The 24,096-nt window shown below is 54.8% G+C and overlaps 1 protein-coding gene across 2 annotated transcripts in view; it reads right to left on the bottom strand.

The window, feature by feature from the left end:
- PMEPA1 (prostate transmembrane protein, androgen induced 1) overlaps nt 1-23,059 on the bottom strand; it is a 56,946-nt gene extending 33,887 nt beyond the window's left edge. The window contains exon 1 of one of the 2 annotated variants that reach the window (XM_019972136.2): nt 22,454-23,059. In XM_019972136.2, the coding sequence (XP_019827695.2) occupies nt 22,454-22,547 (94 nt within the window). In that variant the 5' untranslated portion in view covers nt 22,548-23,059. The remainder of the gene's footprint in view (nt 1-22,453) is intronic. The other variant, XM_019972135.2, reaches the window with a different exon arrangement.
- Nucleotides 23,060-24,096: the final 1,037 nt, after the last annotated feature.

The following is a 24,096-nucleotide window of genomic DNA, read 5'->3' as shown; positions in this document are numbered from 1 at the left end:
CTCCACGCTGCAGCTGGAGATGGGTGTCCACTGGCCTCTGTTACCCCTCCCCCTCCAGCTCTAAACCCTTGCAGGCTCCCCATTACCCCAGCATCAATTCCAAACTCCCCTGAAACCTGGTGAGATCAGACCCCATCCTCCAAGCTCTAAGGGCCCCCGCTTCACCCCTCAGCTCCAGCCATCCTCGTGGCTTTGAAGGTCTCAAAGGCAACTCACAGGCTCTCTGACCTCTGCAGGAACTCTTCATCCCTGGGATGAAATCTTGCTTCTCCTTCTGCAAGGCTGTACCAACAGGTATTGTGGCTTGAATGGGTGATGGATACCGTGTGGCATCCCCATTCTAGGAGCTTCTCCTCAGCACAGCAGAGCTGGGAGGGGTCATTCAGAGCAAGCGACTGGCTGCATCACACAGCAAGTCCTTGGCAGGGCCCAGCCCCACTGGGGTGATTCTCATCCTGGGCACATCACCCCAAACCCAGCCCCTGGCTTCCCCAGCCACCCCCACCTCCCGATGCCATCCTGCACCCTAAGATGCTTCTCTTCATGACTGCCATGGCCTCTGCCCAGGTTGTCTACTGGCTCTGAATTCACCAGGGGGTTAGGAGGCTCTATCCCAAGATGAACAGCATCACAATTACCAAGGTCAAGAGGGATGGCACTCAGGGAGCTGAGTGGGTTAGCTGATGGGTTAGCTCATGTTTGCCCCAATTTACAGATGAGGCAGCTGAGGCTTTTAGTGCCTACAGACCTCACTAGTTAAGAACCAGGCCTAGAATTAGAGCTTCCAACTGTCTCTCTCCTTGGTCAGCGCCAGCTCCCAGGCAGAGACGCCCTGAGCTTCCTGTCACCAGTGGTCACAGACAAGGCGTCTTAGGGACATTTTGGTCTACTCCACCCCGGATGAAGCACCCAGACATGGGGAGAATACGGGGCGGACAGAGCCTGGAGGCTGGGGGATGTGGTAGGGACACATCTCTTCCCACGGGGTTTCTTGGGCTTGGGCTGGGCCAAGCGCTACCCTTGGGATCCGGCTGGCAGCCTGGCCCAGATCTCCTGGCACGGGCTGTGGGGTTTTATTTAGATGGTGTCCGCTGGGCAGCTCTGGGCACACAGGCCCAAGTGGGCGTAGCTCCATCAGGTTTCACGGCGCGTCTCCGCTGGGAGCAGCCTCCAGCATTACAAATCAGTGCGTGTTTTGCTGGGAGGCTGGTCACTGGCTGAGGAGAGGAGACAATGGGCTTCCTCCTCTGAAATGGGTGTCCCTTCACCCTTCCCCTCCCCTTTCTTCTCTGGGGGAAGATTCGGCCCAAGTCCCTTTCTCTGGGGCCTCTCTCCAACCCCTGACCCTCCAGAACAAAAGGGAGCGTGAGCGTCTAGACCGCCGGTCTGAACGTGAGAAGAGGGCATTGTATAACAGGGACGGAGGCCTGCCTCCCTGGTGGAAAGGTCGGGGCACAGCAGGGGCCGGGAGGGGTGTGTGAGGGCCCGACACCTCTGGGGTCCCCCTGCCTGCCCTCCTGGGGGACAGGGATGTGGCCAGAGCTCAGTCCCGAGGATCCGGTTTGGGTGGCTGCCAAGGCTGGATGTGCCATCTCCAAATGAAATGCAGGGAATCCCTCGGCCCATCGCTAAAAAACTAATTCACTCGAGGAACTAATTCATAGGAAGCCCTAGGAGCAGCGCCTGAATGCAGGCACGTACAGAAATGTCAGGGGCTTCCCAGGTGGTTCAGTGGGTAAAGAATCTGCCTGCCAATGCAGACACACAAGCAGACACAAGTTCGATCCCTGGGTCAGGAAGATCCTCTGGAGGAAGGCATGGCACCCACTGCAGTATTCTCACCTGGAAAATACCATGGACAGAGGAGCCCGGTGGGCTACAGCCTGCAGGGTTGCAAAGAGTTAGACATGACCAAAGTGACTGAGCCTGTAAACACACGCACATAAGTCAGCTGTTTATCATGACCAGTTTAGAAGCTTCAAGTGCGTTCCGGGCTGAGGTGACCAGGCTGGGTTAGCAGGGACCCTGGAGGTGAGGAGTGTCTTCCTGCATCTGGAAGGACTTGCTTCGAGTAGCGGAGGGGATGTGTTCTTGGACATCTGGGCGGCAAACACTGGCTGTGTGACTCTACCTTCCTATTCACCCTCTCTGGGCCTCTAGGACACCTTTGTAAAAAGAGGCTAGAGTAAGATCTGTGGTTTCTCAGACTATGTTTTACCAGGAAGACCTCTGCTTTAATAGAAGTCTGACTCAGGAGCATTGATCTATCGAATGGATGCAGAGGCAGCACTGCTTGGCCAATGTGAGGCCTGGAGGTAAGAGACTGTACAACCACCCCCCATAGCAACTGGGGTCCATCAGACACCCTCTTCATTCTGGGCACCGGCCCAGCCTCTCCAATGGGCATCAGCCCGTTTGAGACGTAGAGGCACAGGCTGCTACCCAGGCAGCCAGGATGAGCAGGAGGCCCCACGGCAGTCTCAGACTCCACGTCTCAGGGAGGAGACAGGGCACCCAGAGGGGACGTCTCCCTCCCCCTCCCCAAAACTGTGGGGGCGTGGTGGGGGCCCTGCACCCATCTCTCCAGCCACTGCTATCCCCCCTTTATCAGCCTGCACTGCAGGTGCCTGGAGACAGGCCTGTGGAACAAACTAATCTCCATGTGACGAGGCTGTGAGCATTTAGACGTCTGTCTCTGTCATTTATCAAATTCTTTGAATTTTTCTCAAATAAGGAGCATGTATCACTTTTTTTCTATCAGAAGAATCAGGCTATTTTCACTGTGAAATTATCATTATCTCTTTAGGGCGGGTAAACATTGCTTTGGGCATTCCAAGAGGTCTTCATGGAAAGGCAGAAGCCTGAAAAGCAAGCACACGGCTGGGCTAGCCGGTAACTCCCCTGCTGGGCCTCTGTCCTAGGAAATGCTCAGAGAGGGCACAAGGGCTTCAAGGCCAGTCCTGACCCACCACAAACCCTGGGGGTGGGCCCTGGACGCCGGCATTGCTGGGGACCCTGCTCATCAGAATCCAAGACCGTGGGGTTTCGAATCTGTATCTCCTACAAGAAAACATAAAAATTCTGACTCCGGGCACACCCCCAGTTTCCAGATCAGCGCCCCAGTGGGCAAGTCCAGAAGTTTCTGTTTTTCAGTTCCATGTCTGAGTTAAGAACCCATGCATCTGATAAAACGGGCTGCACTGGTCCTATGGGACACCCGCGTTTACAACGCTGATGGAAAAGCAGAGGAAACAGAGAAAGCCAGCCCCAGCCTTCAGGCCCGCCTCTCCCCAGTCTCTTCCTGTGGGACTTGGGGAAAGCTGTTTCATGTTCACTGGTTCCCTTACTTCCTGTCTGCCCCACTCAAGTGGGGCTGCCTTCTCGTGGCTGTGAACTTCTAGAGCATTAGACCCAGCACACAGTAGGTGCTCAGCATGGCACCTTGTGTGTTCGTGCTCTGTCACATCTGACTCTTTGTGACCCCACAGACTGTAGCCCGCCAGGCTCCTCTGTCCATGGGATTTTTCAGTAACTGTTCCCGTCTCCAGGGGATCTTCCTGACCCAGGGATCGAACCCAGGTCTCCTGCATTAGCAGGCACTTTCTTTACCAGCTGAGCCACGTGGGAAGTTAATGTGCTCAGTAAATGTGTTGAATTCACGAATGAAATACTGAGGCAAACTACCCATTAGTGAGGCTCCTACATGAGCACAAAATAATAGATGACACACCCACCCAGCCTTCCAGCACACCTGTTAGTTAGGATGGGCTGAGGGCTCCTTTCCTACACCCACAGAAGAGCTTTGAGTCGGGGGCTGGGCAGGGGCCTGGGGCAGGCTCTGAAGGGGAAGGGGCAGATTCACGGGGGTCAAGGTCCCCCACCGTGCCGCAGGGCTGGGTCACCAGGGTCTCTTGGGAAGGATGGGACAAGGGTGAAGGAGGTGCCCGGGGAGCCCAGGTAAGCAAGGCAGGGTCTGCAGGGGGGCCCCCCTGTTAGGCAGCAGCTCCCATTCCTCAGAACTCTTCTCCTGGCCCCTGGGGGGAGGGGAGAAGGAACTTTCCCCCGAAGAAAGCACTCGTCTGCGGTGGAAAATGGAATGGGTCAGAGTGGAGACTGGAAGATGCCAGCACCCTCAATCCCTCCCTGAGCAGGGAAGACACTGGCCTGAGGCTAGAGAGCAGGCTGAGGCCAGGTCCACAACTCCAGGTCTGGGTCTTGTCCACGACACACCTACCACAGGTGGCTCAGACCACCTCGCTGGTACCCAGCCTCAGTACTGATGCCACCCCCACTGTGCCTCTACTTCCTGTGGACAGCGGGGTGAAGAGAACCCTGAATGTGCCTGGGAGGGGCTGGTACCTCTAACCTTACGGGAGAAAACTTTCCCTGGGTAGAACGCCTACTCATGCCTCAAAGCCTTGTCTAACTTTCCCCACTACAGCCAAGGGCTTCCACGCCACTCCTTCCTCCCTTCTCACGGGCAGGTCCTAGGGTTCCCAAAGCCATCTCTCCCTCAATACTGGCCACGTCTTAACCATAGGAGAGGCCGCATTGGTGGAGCATCTACAAGGCACCCATCACTCAGTTGAGCAGGTCTTCTCTCCCGAAGTCCTCACTATGACCCCATAACGTGGGTGGCTCTCACCACCCCCATTTTGCAGGGGAGGAAACAGAAGCTCAGAGAGCAGCCGCCCCAAAGACATTCTCCTAAGCTTCAGAGGTCAGAACCTGGCTTTCTTCTTCTTGGATCTGGATCCTCTGCCCACTCACTCCCTGCACACCAGGCCTGGCCTCACAAGGACTCTGAAGGCTGCTCCCCTTCAATGCACATCAGATGTGCCCCTGGAACCACAGGGTGGGGCTGATACCCACAGGGCAGCCAGGATCAAGGGCCTGGTCCCTCCCCCAGAAGCCCCCCTCCTCTGCTCCTTCAGGGAAGCTGGGTGTCCATGTGGCCTAAGGCTGGGAAGAGATGGACACGGCCAGTCCTGGTCACAGAATTCCTCGAGGGCCGAGGCTGCCAGATGGAGAAGAGGCAGGACGGCTCTCCCACACTGGCAAGCACCACTGGCTTGAAACCCACTGACGGGGTGACCCATGGAAGCTGGAATCAGTCAGCCTGGAGTCTGGGGCCCCTCTGCCCACTGCCACCTCACCTGGACACTCTTCACAGTCGAGAGAAAGGGCAGAGCTCTGCGACCCCAGGCCACCCTGGACTGGCCAGGCCAGTCCCTCCTGGCGCTGAATGGCAAGGCTGACCAGATCCACAAGGACCATAACCATTCCCTGGCCAAGCCCGTAGCCCACACAGACAAGTGTGGGAGCCAGACTGCTAGGGTTCAGGGCCCGGCCCACCACTCACCAGCCATGAGCCCTCAGGCCGCGCCCTCCCAGCTTCAGCCTGTGCGTGTCTATACAAGGGACCTAGAGATCACAGTCCTGCCGGGGGCGCCGGGAGGACTCCACACTACAGCGCAAGCCCTGGCCCTCATTCTCTGGGACACAGTGCGGCTGCCTAAAAGCTCTTACTCATAGGACTAGTTTCCTGGCTTTCACACCTGATCACAATCAGCTCCTGATTTAGCCCCTGGCATGGGTTAAGGTCTCAGGGGAAGTGATCAGACCAAAATCTACCCAGAATCAAGGAGGTGGGACCAGGGGGTGCAAAGGCCAGACAGGCCCCCGGGCAGTGGAACTACATTGGCCCAGCTCACCTGTGAGCAGGCCAGGGGCCGCTGAGCCTGCATTCCCACCCAGGGGCCAGGACCCATGGGTCTGACGCCTGCCACACGCCCAGGATCTTCCACATTCCAGCCAAGCTGCAATGCCTCTGTGGGCTGCAATAAAAATTCCTAGACAGGTAGTCAGGGAGGCGGCAGGCCCGGATGAGCAGAGGGCAGGGGAGCCGGGGCTGTGTGCTCCCACAAGTAAGGCCAGCGGGTTGAAAGAGCGGCCTCTTTGCCCTTTCCTCTCAGATCTTTCCGGCTGGCCCCAGGCCTGGGATCTGAGACTTGGAGTGCAGGGGCAGGAAGGTCCTTGAGTCTGAGGCTCTTTGGAAGGAAGCTTGGTTCTCCCCATCAGACCAGCTTCTCCAGTGGGGCCCACCAGGGAGCTGTGACACCGCCGAGACACTCAATACCAGCCTCAGAAGGGGTCTTCAAACAGCTCTCTCCACCATCTGTCACATGCTTTGACTGTTTTGAAAATAGTTGAAATGAACACAGCTCTGCCAACCCCCAAGTCAGACAGGCGGCAGGACTTCCTCCAACGCAGGGGCGTGACCCAGACATAATCAGGGGATGGTGGGGGCAGTGCAGCAGATGGCCGGTCAGGAGCCCATGCCCCCGTGTGAGGCCCAGGACGGAGCTGGGACCCATGGGACTCTGTACTTCCCTTATGCCTGCCTCTCCCCAAAGCCAAAAAGGTGCATTAGGCGCCTACACAATAAACCAGGTCTATTCTGCAAAATACCACATCATTCCAGGCACTGGAGGGCAATTAAGCTAGGGAGAATTTTTTTTTCTTTTACAAAGAAAGAACACAGAAATCTTGATTCCAACACATACAGAGATCCGAGGACACACAGCTGTGTGGAGCAGGTCATGGATGCCAGGGCAATGGGTTGGCTTCTCCCCACCTTCCTGAGCATAAAGCCAAAGCCTGTCACCTGCAGGAAGCTGCTTGGAGCTGTGTGTCTAGGGGAAGGATGGGGGCTTCCCCCTCCATCCATAACTCCATGCCCATGAACTATCCCCTTGGCTTCCTGCCTCTGACATGACCCTGCGACCTTGATTTCATTAGAACTGAGTTGACCCCGACCTTCAAACGGCCGGCTGACCCTAGTAGGGCAAAGAGCAAAGTGCTGTGAGCCTATAATTGCTTATTAAAGTCCCCTGAGGACTCCTTGCGAAGTGCACCTTAAACATCACTTCAACCAGCCTTTCTGAGCTTTGCCATTTCCAAATACCCTGTTACAGGAATTTACATTTCTTGATATTTAAAAAAAAGTAAATATTCAGTCCCTTTGACTACGCAGCCTTGTTTTAAGCAACACTCATGAAATCAATGATGCACTTTGCTTGTCCCATCCTTCCTAATTTACATTCAACATCTTGCAACCTAAGGACATAACTATTAAATCTAAAATGCCCGTCCACATGCCATCTAAGGTTTTCTCACGGGCTGCCAGTCGGCTTTGGGTCTGTCAACTTCTCTGAACTTACAAAGTCAGGAGGTTATGACTCAAGTGGTGTCAAGGGGTCCCAGATCCAACTCAGCCAAGTATCCTCGTGTGTCCTTGGGCAAGTGATTCCTGTCCTCTGAGCCTCAGTCTGGCTGCCCATCTGAAAAACAGGTCTAGTAACAGCAGCTCCTGCAAAGCTGCAGGTAGCATGGTGCCTGGCATTCAGTAAATACCTATAAGTGAGCTGTGTGTTGTCACATGCAGCCCAGAGAGTCAGCACACTTACTAGCATCCCCATTTTACAGATGAAGAACTGAGGCCTGGGGAGTGACAGAGCCGTGATTCTAAACTGGCATTCTGTCTCTAAAGCTACTCGCGAGGGTCCTTTCCTTCTTCAGTAAACACTCGAGTCCAAGTGTCAAGGACCCCTTTTGCCAGCTCCACACTCTCCAATGAGGCATGCCCACACAGCTCTATCCCAAGGTCCAAGCTGTCCATCGGCGTCAGCCAGCAGGAACTCAGCCTCAGTGCTCTCTGCCTCTGAGTAACCACCTCCCCAGACATGATTCACACCTGTCTGGGGTCACCCACATCCTCATTCCTGGCAGAGGAATGCGGGCCAGGTGAAGCAGGCTGGAGGACTGGGCTCTGCGGCTGGTGCAGTCATGCCAGGCAGCGGCAGAGGTATGGACTGCTGAGTTTCCAACGCCTCTGCCACTATCCTGAGCCCCCCGTGCTGGAGCTGGACAGACGCCCAGGTCCTCGATGCCCGTTCAGGGGCTCAGATTCAGGTTATAAAACCTCTTCCCCATGAAGGCTCCTGGAATTCCACCGTTAAACAGTCATTCCTTTGGGTTCATGTACCCCTTTGACGAGGCTTTCCCCTGTGTGAACAGCAGCCCTGTGGTTCATCCATACAATGGAGAGCTGCTCAGAAATAAAAAGGAACCACAACTGAGACACACAACACGGATGGATCTCAAAGTCAGGAGGCTGACTGAAAGCAAGCAAAAAGAACATACGGTGTGACTCCATTTATGCAAAGCTCTCCACTCGGAACATTTAATCTCTGGTGATGGAATCTGCAGTGACTGCCTCGGAGGGGCAGGGGCAGAGGGGCTTGTGGGGAGCCGGAAGGACCTTCCTCTTGACCTGGATGGTTGTCACAGACACAGACACTTACCAAAACTCATCACAGTGTACACTTACGTCTGTGCACTTTGTGCGTATAAATTATACCTCAATAAACACATCACAGCAGGGGAAAACACAGATTCCAAAAGGATGTTTAACAACTGAAGGGAAGAGAAGGGGCAGCTGGTGAGATCTGACTGGGCCTTTGCAGTATCTTCCTTCTCACAAGAACCCCGGGTTTCAATTAAGCCTGTTTTACAGAGAACAAAATTAAGAAGGGAGGAGATGGGGAGAGATGGTAGGGGACAGAGGTAGGAGCAGGGCTCATCGGGGGCTTCAGTGATGGGAAAGCCTTAAGTCTGGAACATTCTGCCTTTGGCTACAAGCCCACCAGTGCCCTGTGTGAGTGATGTCCCTTCAAGAAGCAAGGTGCCACCCCCAGTGAAGCAGAAAGCCACACAGAGGCAAACCAAGAATGCCGGAGGCAAAAGGAGAGGGCAGATCCAGTCGAAGGCCAGGTTTCAGGCCGTGGCTGGCAGCCACAGGAAGCAGAAGAGGAAGCCAGGACACCAGGTGCTTGTCCTCATCCTGGCGAAACCAGGTGCCCCACCATTACCCAATAGACAATAACATACAGCCCCTGGCTACCACTCCAGCCACCAGGCCCCAGACCATCCCCCTGCACCATGGCGGGCAGAGGCCTCAGGTGTTGCCCGCCTGTTCAAGCACCTGGCCCAGAACGTCAGACAGGTGCTGGAAGGCGAGGCCCGGGCCCCATGGGCCCGGCTGCCCGACTCACGGTGCAGCTTGCAAGCGTTGCTCCAGCCTGGCTCGCGCGGAGTCCCGCCAGCCCGCTGTCCTCACGGTGATGACATTATTAGTGGCAGTGCTCCCATCAGCCACAGAAGGGTTTCGTGCCCAGGTTTCCTGTACTTCCTCAACTGGATCTCAGTTTCTCTATCTGCAAGCACTGCCGGGTGGGGGCCAGCCCAGCGGGATTTGCTGCACCCTGGAATTCCCTGGGAAGTTTAAAGAAGCTCCGCTCGCACCCTGGGGTGCGTCTGAGGGTCAGGGTTGCAGAGGTACTGTGGCTGTGGCTTCCACGGTCAGCAGAATGGAGAAGGGCAGGGTTGAGAAGGGGACTGGAGAGGATCCTCAGTGGAATGGTCTCCGGACCCTCTTCTCACCCCTCTGCCAAGCAACCTTGCCAGAAGCCCAGTACCCCACAGGTCATCATGACCCCTTTCTCCTGTCAACGGCAATCCGACCCAGGACAGAGCTCTGCTCCCACTGGCCCCGAGCCCCGGGATGACTGCCCATGACCATTCCAAGAAGGAGAGTGCGCAGAGGAGGGAGGAACAGGACGCCAGGCCAGCTGCAAAAGCCGGAGGGCAAAGGCAGGAGGCCTGGAGTCAGCCACACCAGCACACGGGTGACAGGTGGTTATGAAGCTGGGGGGAGAGACTCTGGAGCCCTGCGGCCCAAGATCAAGTCCTGCTCTGCTCCTGGCTGGCGATCTCTGCACCCTGGCACATGCCCTGGCTCCGCCTCCTCCATGCCAATGAGGCTGCCACAAGGGCGTGCATGATGCTTGGTGAGCATCTGAGAGCCACAAAACCACTAAGGAGATCGCCAAGAAAATAAAACAAACAAAGTCACTGGGGGCTCAGCCCCCAGATACTGACTGTCCAGCTTCTCTCCTCTCCTGCTCTTTTTTTTTAACCCCATCCCCATCCAGAGCTCATTCTCACTAGAGTGTAAAGGAATGCCACAACGCACATTCAAGGTGAAAACAGAGGTTTCTGTGACGTTTGAGTTGGTGACCCCGACTGTAAAGAAAGACAACTGAAGTACTGTCTGGGGGGGCAAGAGTAACATGGGTAGGGGTCTTATTCCAGATCTCATCAGGAACAAGTCCAGAGAACTGTGAGGAACCCAGGCCTGACAGCTGAAGCTGGGATTTGGGTCACATCGAGGTGGCGGCACAGCCTTAGATCTGACAGTAGGGACGGTTCCTGACTTGTCAGGCAGCCCAAGGGCCTCCATGTAACATGCTGAGCAGATGGGGAGTCTCGGTGGCTGCGTGCAGGACTGATTCCTCCTCTTCCAGGATTTCCGCAGCCCTTGATGCTTCCCCGTGCTGGGACTGATTAGCAATGTCTGCCACGGGCAACAAGCGGAGTGCTGCCTCAAATGCCATGTACTCATTCTTGATCCACACTGTGAAAGTCGCAAAGCAGCTCAGTAAGTACCAGCTAGATTCTCTTCTGTGTTAAAGACATAGAGGAGCTGGGAATCCACAGATACCTGAGCTGATGCAGAGGACAGGAAACAATGGAGCAAGTCACACGGACAGAAGAAACCGGACAAGAGGACATCGGGAGAAAGGGCTGCAGGAAGAAATATTCCTTATCTCAACAGACCAACTTCTGGATTATGCACTAGCAGCCAGGGCCTAGATTTATGTGGACGATTGGAGGTTGGAATCTTAATTGTACCTCTAGGCCAAGTAGCAGGTGACTCTAATCACTCTCCAGATGGGAGGACAGTGATATTTTTATTTAGGGCCAAAAGTAACTAATAAAACTAGACAAAATAGTGGCTCCACGTGTAAGTCTCCAAATACTTAAGGTTAATGCAAAGCCTTGACAACCGCAAACAGCTAGTAACTATCCTTGTTAGAGAAATGGAGAGGAGATAGGCGTGGCCCCTGGCCCTTGAATGTGTATTGTGTGTATTCAGTCACTAAGTTGTGTCTGACTCTTGGAGATCCCATGGACTGTAGCCTGTCAGGCTCCTCTGTCCATGGGATTCTCCAGGCAAGAATACTGGAATGGGTTACCATTTCCTTCTCCAGGGGCTCTTCCTGACCCAGGGACTGAGCTTGCCTCTCTTACACTGGCAGGCAGATTCTTTACCACTTGAGCCATGTAGGAAGCCCCTTAAGCCTGGATATTTAAACTGTTCCATGGTGGACCCAGTGCAGAGACTTTTTAAAAAGGCAACATTCTCTGCCTTTGTGGCTTTTGGGTTGAAAACTCTGCTTGAGGCTTGATGGGGGTGTCCTTACATGTCAGCCTGCTCAGAGATAGGCAACCATAAATGTGGGAGAGATACACCCGAGATAGGAGTGCATTTAGCTGTGGTCCATCAAGGACCATCAACAGTAGCAAATGCAGGGATGCTCAAAGGGCTGGCCGGCGTTATTTAATCGGTTATACTCACCAATGTAATTGACACCCTTCCCATCACTACGATACAGCCACCTCCCTCTCCCATATCATAAACAGATGAGGAAAAATCATTTCCCTATGGCCGTGACCCCCGTTGGCTGTTCAGTTCAGCCCCTTATGAATCAGCCTGGGCTCACCGCGACGGCATTCTGAAATGACTGCACGATAACGGGGCGGCACAGACACCAATAAATGAATCATGCCTTCCCCAGGACCAAACCTTTGGCTTTTACAGACACCAATTACAAAGGAGAAAGAAAAGAACAAAGAAATTACTCAGGGTGTTTGCGCAAAGTTGATTCATAGGTTTACAGAATTATTACCGACTAAACTGTTTTCAGGAAGGCAATTAGACCTATGACCAGCCTGAATTCTCAGACTTGGGAATTTGCAAAATGGGGGCCCTGGCAGTCACCAAATTCCTGCAGGGCTCTCCAGGCTGAAAGGAGCCTCCATGCCCCCGCTTCACTTTCTACTTTCTTTTGGACATTTATTTAAGACCTTAAAATGTATAGCCACATGAGCAGTGTCTGGATGTAAGCACATATGCACTGAGTCTTACCAAATGTCTTGGTATTAACGTTTATTTCATTTATCTAAGCGTAGCAACCACAACAGACCATACAGATTCTCCTTTCCCTGATCAGGGTTTTGAAACACATGACCTACAGTCACCAAACTCTTCTGTCACTTCTCAACTGACATCCACTGGAGGAATATCAGCTACTCTACCTGGTATAAAATTTAGGTTGATTCAGAAACAGTTTGTGGTGGCCACGTGCAAATTCTGAGCTTCGCCAGTGGAAGTGTGGCCTCTGGGACCGACCACCCCACAGGGCTTGGGTTGATGTTTGTTGACCAGGCATCTGAACCTTTTGTTGTTGTTGTTCTTTAGTTGCTAAGTTATGTCTGACTGTTTTCCGACCCCATGGACTGTGGCTCCCTGCCATGCTCCTCTGTCCATGGGATTCTCCAGGCAAGAATACTGGAGTGGGTGGCCATTTCCTTCTCCAGGGGATCTTCCTGACCCAGGGATCGAACCTGTGACTTGACACTTGTGGGCCAGGCATCTGAACCTTATGGGGTAGCTTGAGCACAGCAGAAAGCATCCCCCTCAGCAATGTCTGACTCTGGTGGGCAAAGTCCCATGAGTGAGAACAAATCTGAGCTCACCCCTGGCTGATACTCTCAGCGGCAGCCTGTCTTACCAGCAGCTGCCTGGACCAACTCGGGCAATGCAGAACAAGGGGGCAGCGGGGCCGTCCTGCCAAATCCACTCTGGATGAGCAGTTGGCAACCAGGTACCCAAGACGAGTGGGGCTGAGAAAACCTCTTCAGAGAAAGGGCGGTTTCTTTGCCACACATGTGCAGGAAAACGGACTCAGCACCCATTTCTATTGCTTCCGAAGGTTTCATCTGCAAGGGAGCCCAGGGTAAAGCCAAGGAAAGCCTCAGGTTCAGTCCTAGCACGCCTGCAGGCAGAGGTGGGGAGGTCCTCCCATGGCCTTGAGTAGAGGGATCTCAGAGATGTCTCCTAGTCTTGGGTGGAATGTACCCATCTTAAAATTTTCTGCATGTTTTATACTATCAATACATGTATGTATATTTCTTATATCCAGTGATACATGGTTTTATGGGCTTCCCTGGTAGTTCATTGGTAAAGAATCTGCCTACAATGAAAGACACATAGGAGATGTGGATTTGATCCCTGGATCAGGAAGATTCCCTGGAAGAGGGCATGGCAACCAACTCCAGTATTCTTGCCTGGAGAATACCACGAACAGAGGAGCCTGGATAGCTACTGTCCACAGGGCCAAAAAGTGTCAGAAACAACTGAAGCAACTGAGCACACGTGCATGAACATGGTTTTATATATTAAAGCATATATTTTTGTATCCTTAACCACTGACACCCAAACAGATTCATGGCTGAATGTGTCACTTTGTCCCCACCTGCAAAGCCAGGCATGGAAACACCAGCTCCTATAGACCTTAAGGACCAACAGAGACTCTCCTGTCCCTAAAGCCCAACGTGACCTGCACGTGTTTCCCCATCTGTATGGTCAAGGTTGGCAGGCAGGCCAAGGGCCCGGAGTTTACAAAACCTCACTGTGGGCTCCCAGCAGCCCTGGGGGCAATGAAGGAACACCATAATCCACTCTTTCACCCACTGTTTCATTATTTATTGAACATCTACTCTGTGCCAGTATCACACAGAAGTGGTATCCATCCCAAGTAGAATGTGGCACTGCTGCCAGCCCCCATCACCACCAAAGGCCATATCAGGGACAAAAGATATGGGACCACTTCTCCAAACATCGAAGGGAAGCTGGTGTCTCAAACCCACGTGACTGCTTAACGGTTCAGTTGTATCTGTCCAGCCCCGGGGAGCCGAGCCCTGGCGCCACGCATGGAGCACCAGGAGGTGTTTCTAGAGGACAGTGGACAGTGGGACATTAAGAGCTGGCTTGTGGAGGTCAGAGTCACTCAGATTTTACACTCATTACTAAATAAGTAAAGCTCTCTTTTGGGCCAGGAGAGCCGTTTCCCAAGCCCACTGATACAACAGTGCATGACTGTAGTTACGAATATATCTGAGGGCTTCCCTGGTGGCTTAGATGGTAAAAAAAAAAAACCGCCTGCAATGCAGGAGACCCAGATTTGATCCCTGGGTCAGGAAGATCTCTGGAGAAGAGAATGGTAACCCACTCCAGCATTCTTGCCTGGAGAATCCCATGGACAGAGGAGCCTGGTGGGCTACAGTGCATGGGGTCACAAAAGAGTCAGACATGACTGAGTGACAAACACTTTCACTTTTTCTTTCCATAAATACATCTGAAGGGAAAGAAGAGAAATCAGACTCCACATTTCCCGAAGCTTTCGACATCGGAGCAAGTGCACTGCAGAGGCTCCGACAATAAGTCCAGAGACTTACCCCTTCTTCCTTCCACCCCTACCCCAAAACAAATGCATTATCAGACTGTGCGGGAAAATTAGGAAGATCCACTCACTACCTGGAATCTCACAGTAGCTGCCTCACCCCTTCCAATCTACGGGTCTCACAGTTACGTTGGAGCCAATGCCAAACGGAAAGGGCAACCAAAGCAAGTGTGTGCAGAAAAGAGTTACCCTAGAAATCCTCCTTCTGGGGATGTGGGGCAGGTCCTGGTGATGTGCCTTTGTCACTTCTAAGCTCTTGTGTGTGTGCTCAGTCATGTCCAACTCTTGTGACCCCATGAACTGTAGCCTGCCAGGCTCCTCTGTTCATGGGATTCTCCAGGCAAGAATACTGGAGTGTGTTGCCATTTCCTTCTCCAGGGGATCTTCCTGACCCAAGGATTGAACTTGAGTCTCCTGCACTGGCAGGCGGATTCTTTACCACTGCGCCACCTGGGAAGCCTAGTGGCACTAAAGTGACACTGAGAGACCCCCAACCTCCCTGGGCGAGACGGCGGTGGCAGAGGAGTGTCTGCGTGGGCTTCTGCACCTGCCCTCACGACCCCCAACCTCCCTGGGCGAGACGGCGGTGGCAGGGGCGTGTCTGCGTGGGCTTCTGCACCCGCCCTCACGTAGGGCTCTGAGGTCTTCAGGAGAGATGGTGGGAGGAGGATGGGAGGGCACACAGCTTCCTGCCCCAAACAGTGGAAATGTCTCTAGTATTCAAAACGGCATTTTGTGCTAGAGGTGCTTTTGATTGCTGGGAGACTGTCTTGACAATTTCTGAAGTGGGTGTTAACCTCCCCGCTGTTCTGCAGAGGGGCAAGCGGAGGCCCAGGATGGAACCCCAAAAGGATGGTCTTGCAGATCTACATCCTGACCACATCCTGTCCTGCCTGGAATCTCTTAGGAGTCTGCCTGTCCTTCCCTTCCATCCCCCTTCATATACAAAGTACCAACCAGGTTCAGAATATAATGAACAAAACTGATACTATCTCCAACCTCTTGGCACTTGGCAACCAGAAGAGAGAGAGATGACACAACTCATTACACAACATTCAACACTATGGATAGGTCTGGAAGGAGAGACCCAGAGAGGGCTCGCAGAGCCCAAACAGGAATGACTAGTCTGGGATGCTCTGCTCCACGCAGGTCCCCTGTAAAGTCTAGATAATCATCATTTCACCAGGCCAGAAGGCTGGCATGCCCAGACCCCGGACGACCTGGAAATCCTGGAAAAGTAAAGATATGGCCCCTCCAGGGACAGTCCTGGGTGACTTTCCAAGCCCCTGACACCAGATCAGATGGTGGTAGTTTGGAGGTGGGGTAAGGAGCTGGAGACAGCGACAGCCTGATGCAAGATACATGTTTGATGCAGACCTTTCCAATGAACAGTCAGCCAGCGCACTGCTAGAGTGAAAAGGACACAACTGTGTGGCCTGAGATTTGTTGGTGCTTCTCCCTAATGAATGGGAGTTGCTGTGGTGTCATGGGGAAGAAATCACAGGAGCATGGGCTGCAGGGTCAGGGCACTGAGATGTGAAATCCCAGCAGAACATCAGTTCCTGGCTGTGTGACCTGGAGCAAGTGTCTTACCCTCTCTGATTCCCACTATTTGTATCTGCAAATTGGTGACAGCAACAGCTCTCTTCCAGAGTTGTTTTGAAGATGGAGAAAAATGCGTCACTAGTGCCTGGCACACAATAAGCTCTCCATATCCAGCTAGGAAAGGGAGTGGAAACAAAAATCCATCAGTCACCCTGGAAACAGAAGACAGAAGCTGCTCTGTGGCTCTGGGAAAGCCTGGGGATGCCCCAAACCTTTCTCGGCCTCTCCTGGGGTGCTGAAGCCCCAGCTCCTGTTGGCAAGCCATTCCGGGCCCTTTCCCAGCTTGCCGACAGACACCTCACGGATGCCTGAGGAGGCCCTGGCGAGACCCTGCGGTGTCAGGGTTTGGCTTTGTGGTGTCACCCAAAAGAAAGAGAAGTTGACACGACTTCAGATGCTGGTGGCTCAGAGGCTGAGACTTGAGACAACCCCCACCCCCCGGAAAAGAAGAATGGAGTATCTATATGATGGCCACCCCCCGACCCCCATACAGTCACTTGTTAAAAATGGAAATGAATTTTCAAAACAAGAGCCTCACACCCACATTCTGAGTCTCTGGGCTGTGAGCTCCCATCTTAAGGAATGGATCCAGTGGGTATCTGAGGTCAGGGTGGTGCTGACTTCAGGGCTGCACACAGCCCCAGAGCCCAGCTTCTGCCTCCAAAGTGGGCTGTGGGCTCCAGGAACCCAGCAGGGGACCCTAAGAGATGTCTGGAGCTTCTAGACCAAGGGCGGATGTGCTGGGGGTTTGCCAGCCAGGGACAATGACACACACAAATATTCAGTCACCTCCACTCTCAAGGTCATGATCCCGCACGGGCCTGTTCATTCCAACATTCCCAGCCAATTCTGGCACCCCAGGCTCAGAGTGGGGAAACCCTCTTCTGAAGGTCTTCTCAACAGGTGATGGGCCAGAGTGTGACTGCTGGGGACAGGACAAGTAGGTCATCAGGCCAAGTCCACCCACTGTCACTGCCGACCCCCAGAAACACACAGTGCAAACAGCAGGCCAGACTCCTCGAGAATCCTCACAACACCCCAGCACACGGGAGCTGTTGTCACCCAGCCTGACAGATGGGCCGAGGGACATGGGACATAGCCAGCATGCTGATACGGGGGCGGAGCTTCCATCCCTCTGGCTCTGAACCCACTGTGGTCCTCGGGCTAGAAAGGGTCTGCAAGCAGGTGAGAAAACAAGAAATAGCTTGTACTTAAAATCCAGGAGTTTTACAACAAAATCTAGCTCGGTCCCCTGAAACTGGGAGATCTGGCCTCATGGGGCACTTCTGCCCTTGGTTCTCTGCAGCTCCGCCCCCCCCACCCCGAGGACAACAAGTTTGCCACCCTGAGCTGTCCTCTTCGGGCCTCGGGAAGCCCCCAAGCAGCGGGTACATCCTTTCTGCTCCACGGGCTCACAAAGATGAACGGGCATGCGGCACACACAGCACCCAGCCCTACCCCAACCAAGGGTACCTCACACGCACACACAGGCACACGTGCATACAACACCTTTTAAAAAGCACAGAATGGGTCCTCAGCCTTGATCTGCTACTCAGCACGTGCACCAAAGTGCCCAAGGCCGGCAGGAGTATAGCTTCCAACACTCAACCTGTCAGAGCTCCTTCTCTTTGTTCAGGATCCCAGGTGCCCAGCTGCCTGCCAACTTCTCTCTGGGTGATAACACCAGAGGAGACAATGCCACGCAGGCCTTCCTGGTGGGGGTCCACCACCAGCACCCTCCTCTCCAACACTTTCTTATGATTTGACAATTGCCAGACCCATAAGCGTTTAAAAACCCTGGCCCTGGGCTAGATGAGGTGGGGCAGGTACATGGAGGCGGGTACTTAGGCACACCTGAGCTGGTTGCTCTGGGATTACTGGGGTGCAAATGGATCTTTCGCATCTTGCAGTCCCAAACGTAAGAAGTGCCTGCCCCACTCCCTGCCTCCAGCCTCCTCTCCTCTGCAGCCTCACCCACAGCTCCATCTCCCTTCTCTTTCGAAGGGAGAGTGCATATATTTGCACAACTCATCAGGGAGGAAGTGTGTGTGCACTTTTTTTCCTTTTTATTTTTCTCACATGCCCAGAAGAAGCTGTAACCATTCCCAACACCAAGAGAAGCTGGTAGGAAAGGCAGAAAGGGCTAGCAGCTGACTATGTGAACCCATATGTGTGCGTGTGTGTTTGCATGCCGAGGGGTGTGTGTGGACACGCACGTGTGTGCTTGTGTATGCATGTGTGCACAAGAGCCACTAGTGGTTCTGTGTTTGGACAAACACTAAGCTCACCCCTGACCTCAGATCACACTAAGCGATGTAGCTGGCTTGACCCAGGCCTCCTGGGAGGCCATGGCCAAGGGCCTGACCTGAGATCCAGTCAAAACTCAGCCTCTTACAGCACCTCAACCTAAAACCCAGGCAGAAAACATGTGGGTTAGAAGTCCCAACTGAGAGGGCCCACAGGTGTAAAAGCTGATGTTGAATCAATAGTTTAACCAGAAACCTGAAATATCTGTTTTCATGGGTGCCTGCGTCTTTCCTGGTGGTAAAAGCAAATTTAAGGCGAAAACCGGAAATTTCATCAAGAAGGAGCTCCAATCTTCCCTGTGTGGCACACAACAGGTGCTCAATAAAGGCTACGTGGATGAGTGGCAGATGCCAACTTGGGCTTCACAGGGACTGATTTCGGAAGGGAACTGATGATCATCTCTGTCCTCTTCCCCCACCCAGTCCCCTTGGAAAAGCCAGTAACTGATTATAACAGTAGTTGTCAGCCAGGGACAATGTGCCTCTCAGAGGGCACCTGCCAAAGTCTGGAGACATTCTTGGTTGTTACAACTTGGTGGGGGAAGGACAATCCTATTCCTGATCTCTAAAGGGTAGAGGCCAGGATGCTGAGTAAAACGCCAACACCCAAGACAACCGTCCCCTTCGTCCCAGCAAGGAACTGTCTGGCCCAGGCATCCTAGAGCCCGGGTTGACATTCCCCGGCATTCAAGTGTTACACATGCATAGCACACGTGCCACACAAACTGCCAGAAAACTGGGCTGTCCTGTGAGCTTCTGAGTCTCTAGTGCTGAAGAAGATTTTCGGGATCGGAGGAGAGGTCAGAGAAGAGGAATCAGGGACTTATGATGCCAGTGTTTAAAAAATAAACGCTCCCACATTAGACACTGCTGCAGAGATGCAGGGCAGGGTTAGGGCAGGGGCACCTCCCAGGATCCTCCTGAAATACTGCCACCAGAACCAACAGTTGGTTATTGTCTGGCCCCACAATTCAGCCTGTCCAGAAAGCAGAGTGGGCACCTGGCTGCCCCCAAAAGTCTCAAGCAGAAGCTGGAGGAGAAAGGGGGTGATTTCTAACAGGCGCAGAAGAACTAAAAAGAGGTCAAAGAATGCCAAGAAAAATGCAAACGTATACCAGGAGGAATCCTTTCCTCAAAAGTCAGTGCATCCGACTCCTCAGCGATCATCTCCAGTGGGCTGTCACTCGAGCTGGCTGTGTCTGATTCTAAGACCCCTGGCTCATTTACAAAACGGGTGTATTTTTTCAAGGGGTGTGTTCTGGGAACAGTGAATTCCCATCAGACAGCAGCCCTCACCCCTCAAGGCTCAGAAAAGATGGGGGCCCCTGGAGAGTCTGGGCAGTGTCTTGTCAAAGTCAAGATGATCCTCAGAGCCCACCCAATTCCCAGTCTCCCGGGGGCAAAGGAGATGCTGCTGATCTCCAGCCCACAAGGTGAAGGTGGACCCCTACTCTGGGGCCCCCATTCCATAATCAAGATGGTGTGTGCATTCCACGAGCACCTACGTCTAAGCGTTGACTGGGGGCCTGGGCAAAGCTTTTCATTGTCACTTCCCTGCATCTCTAAATTGAGGGTATGAACCCCGGTTGTGAAATCTGGTGCCACTGACGTCCACACCAGGGCCCAGCACTATTCAAGCCAGACTTTGGAGGGGAGAGGTCTCATCTTAAAAGATGGTAGAGTTTGTTTGTTTTTTCAACCATCATGGTCTCCTTTTTCAGATGAGAGAGCTGAGGCCCAGAGAACTTAAGGGACTGCCAAGGGACATCTCTTCATCTCTAGAAGAGGAGCCACCTGGACACTGCCCTTCAGCCCACTTCCAAATCCAACTCTGACCTACTTGAACCCCCAACTCAGGCCACGGGAAATGCACAGTGGCCACTGTCCATTTCTTTCCTTCCTTTCATCCTTCCTTCTTTCTTTTTGTATAAAGAAACTCCAGGCCTTAAAGGCTTCCTCATCAGACCATTTCCGGGAAACCTGATTAGCACTTGCAACAAACTATTATATTATACCTGCGCTTTAGAGACCGCTTCCCTCCCTGCCCTGGGCTTTCTTCCAGGAAGCAGGGGCCATGTGTAAAAAATACACGGAATATGGTGACTAATGGGCCACCTCGGGGCCAGCTGGAGCAGGCCCGGGTTCCAGGCGCACTAACCTCAAGGGTCCCTCTCGGATGCCGATGCACAGCAGTCACAACAGGCAACGGACTTAACAGCCCCTCCGTGTCAGCCAAGATACTGTCAGGGCTAGTTAGCCCAAGAAGGCACAGAAATAAAAATGAATTTTTTAAAAAGTCCTGAACACAAAGGAAGAAGAGTGGAATGTCTGACTGTGCCCAGCCCTCATAATGGATAAGTTCTGGCTGACACCGCCGACCCCTGGTGGGGCAGGGGGAGCTCCCTAAGGCAGCTTTACAGGAGGGGGAGAAATAAAGCACCACAGAGGGACGAAGCTCTCCAAACGTGTGCGAACATATTTTAATAATATCCTCGTGCATTTCATTAGCCTCCCAAGTTCACAAAGGGCCTTTGGAAGCAATGTGGTTTAGTGCAACTCAATTCCGCAAACGCTGGCTCTGGGCAGGTTCTCCTGGCATCTCGCTGGCCTGGCGTGGGGCAGCTGGGAGGGGTGGGGGGGGCGGAGCAAGGCTTTCAATTCCAGGACTGGAGGGCGGGGAAGGGGGGGCACGGGCAGATGGAAGGACCTACCACCAAAGCCAGCCAGCCTGCCCCAGCCTGGCCGGTCACGGGTTATTTTTACCTCTTGCGCTTCACTGTACAGGCTCAGGGGCCGAAAACTGTGGCAGCCGCCTGCGGAAACTGGCTTATGAGTCACCCAGTGACTGCCCTCGCCTTGGTGGCGGCTGACTCTGGACTCCTGGTCCCAGCTGGAAGGCTGGCCCTTGCAGGGAAGGGCTGTGTGCCACCCCCGCCTGGAGTGACTGGGGGCAAAGACTGGGAATCTGAAGCTCAGAGAGGCAAGAGGTCCCCAAAAGGATGGGCAGGGGTAGGGAGTATAGGCTAGAAGGCAGTCCCCTGGCAGTGGCAGTCAATTCACCACCTAGACCAAAGCCCACATGGGTGGGCTACGGATGTTGGGACTCCAGGCTTATTCCCCTCTCAACTCCTCCGAGTGCAGGGCCAGTCAGCATCAAGCTTCAAACACTCCCCTCCCCACCCTAAGTCTACCTCCCCCTTTCGGAGCAAGGCAGTCCCAAATACAGACAGCCCCAAACTTTGACTCATTTGTAACCACCGTCCCAGCCAGACTGAGCCAAGCTGTCCAGACAGAGGCTATTTATAGGTGCGTCGGGGACACAGACACTCACACAATGACACACACTCAGGATCCACGTCTCGCCAGCGCTGAGCCCTGGACTCGGAAACCTGGACACAAATGGTCCCCAGACCCTCAGAGAGACGCACACACTCAAAAGAGGTACCCAGACCCGGACACAGAGGGACTCAGAGACCAAGAAGACTCGGGCACACACTCCTGGGGCAGCCAGACACACAGAGAGGGAAGCCGAGACCCAGACAGAGACACACAGTCACAGCACACTCCACGGACGGCACGGAAACCCACTCCCATAGACCGAGACCCACAGCGCCACGCACACTCCAGACACACACCCGGAGCTCCAGACACCGCGCAGGCCAGACAGTGTCTCACACGCCGGACTCCCCCGCTGCCCCCAAGCCAAAGTTGATAAAGAGCCGGCCTAATTGCTCCATTGCGACTGCCCCTTAGGGAAATAAAATGGAAACTTCACGGATCCACCCGCCCCAGCCCTCCCGCGCACGGCGCCCTGCCGCCCTCTGCGCTGCTCGGCCCCGGGTCCGAGTCCCGGCGGGCGGGGCGCGGGCAGCGGGGGCCGTGCCAGGCTCTCAGCGCCGCGGGACAAAGCCGGGCCGGCCGCCAGCTGCCGCGAGCCGGGAGGGCGCGCCCGGGGCGCGGCGGGCGCAGCCGGGGCGCAGGGCGCACAGCCCGAGGGGGCGCGCACGGCCCGGGCCCCCGCCCCGCATCTGCATCTCGATTCGGGGTCCGAACCTGACGGGGCCTCCGGGGAAGGGGGCGCGGGGTCACTCACTGATCTCCATGCTCTGGAACAAAGAGCGTTTGCAGTTGCACGTGCAGGAGACATTGGGCTGCCCAGCGGCGGCGGCGGCGGCGGCGGTGCTGTTGACCCCCATCAAGCGGTGCATGGACGGCGCGGCGGAGCGGCGCGGGGCGCAGGGGGCTCGGGGGCGGCCGGGGGGGGCTCCGGCCGGCGCCCGGCGCTCGGGCCCCGCATGCAGGAGGCGCGCGGCGGGGAAGGCGCGCCCCGGCTAGCCGGGCTCCGGGCTCTGCCAAGTTACCGGGGCGCCGTGGGACTCAGTGCTCGGGGCCGCGCTCCTCTGCGCCCCCCCGGCTGCCCCTCCGCAGCCCCGGGGGCGTCCGCAGTGCCCGCGGGTGGCGTCCGGGAAATGGGCTGGCAGCCGGGGCGCGCGCTGCCGGCGGGGCTGAGCCTCTGCTGCTAGCTTCCCCCAGCCGAGCGCCTCCGCCGCCGCCGCCTCCTCCTCCTCATTCAAGTCCAAGGAGATCGGGTTTCGCTCCGAGACCGCGGTCGGAGGCAGGCAGACGGTCTGACGTCAGCGCTAGACGGGGCTGCCGGTTCCCACCGCGCGGGGGCCGGGGAGGGGGCGCGCGCTGCGCCAATCCCCGCCGAGGTTCTCCCGCACCCCCTCCCCGGGCCGCGGGGCGGGGTGACGGGGAAGGGGGCGGGCTCTTAAAGGGCCAGAGCAGGGCGGTCCGCGTAGACCCGGGACCCGCGAAGCGAAAGAAGGGTGCAGCGTCCCCTCCCAAACGGCGGTCAGTTTGGAAGCTCTGACCCTCTCAGGCCAGGCCCGGGAGAGCAGGATTGGGTCCCAGCCTTTGTGGGTGCGTTCCCCACAACCCGGACCTCGGGGTCCTTGACCGAGGCTTTGGGGGGAAGCTTGTCCCCCTTCAGAGGAGCACGAGGTCCCTCGGACTCAGGTCAAGGGAAATTAGGGAAAGGCGGGGAGCCCTTCAGATCATCCGTTACCTGATTTCGCAGTCAACTCCCCGATTCCAGATCTGCAGCTCCAAGAGGCCCCAAGCCCACTGCGCCCCCCGCGCAATTTATCTCGACCTAGAGGAGGTCGACTGGGGAAAACTAGAACTCCTGTAGACACGCCCCGGACTGCTCCGAGAAACGCCCGGGAACCCTTGTCATGTAAATACGTGTTGGGGACTTGCACGGTCCCGGCCAGCGAGGCCCGGGGCGAATCCACACCCTACGTCTGCTGCCCAAAGGGCCACTGGCCTGTGGTGGGCGATGGGGAAGAAGCGGCTCCCGAGTTCTAAAGACGGGGGAGGAAGTGTGGGGGTGTACTTTTATTTCAAGTTTTAATTACACAAGTGCTGCAAGAACACAGTCTCCTGGAATTAAAAAGATATTAAAATATTATGTAAGAGGCCCCCCTGCCTGGCACACCTCCATCCTCTCAACAATTCGGTGTATCCTCTCCTAGACCCTGCCCTGAGTCTCTATTTATTTAACAAGTACTTACTACCTTGTGCCAGAAACTTACCAAACAAGAAGGCAATCAGACACCTACTCTGAGGGGCAGGTATATTATTGTTCCCATTTTACAGACACGGAAACTGGCGGGGTGGGGGTGTCACACAAT

The sequence above is a fragment of the Bos indicus genome, chromosome 13 (genome assembly GCF_029378745.1).
Source record: "Bos indicus isolate NIAB-ARS_2022 breed Sahiwal x Tharparkar chromosome 13, NIAB-ARS_B.indTharparkar_mat_pri_1.0, whole genome shotgun sequence".
NCBI lineage: Eukaryota > Metazoa > Chordata > Mammalia > Artiodactyla > Bovidae > Bos > Bos indicus.
This window is presented reverse-complemented; position numbering and strand designations above follow the sequence as displayed.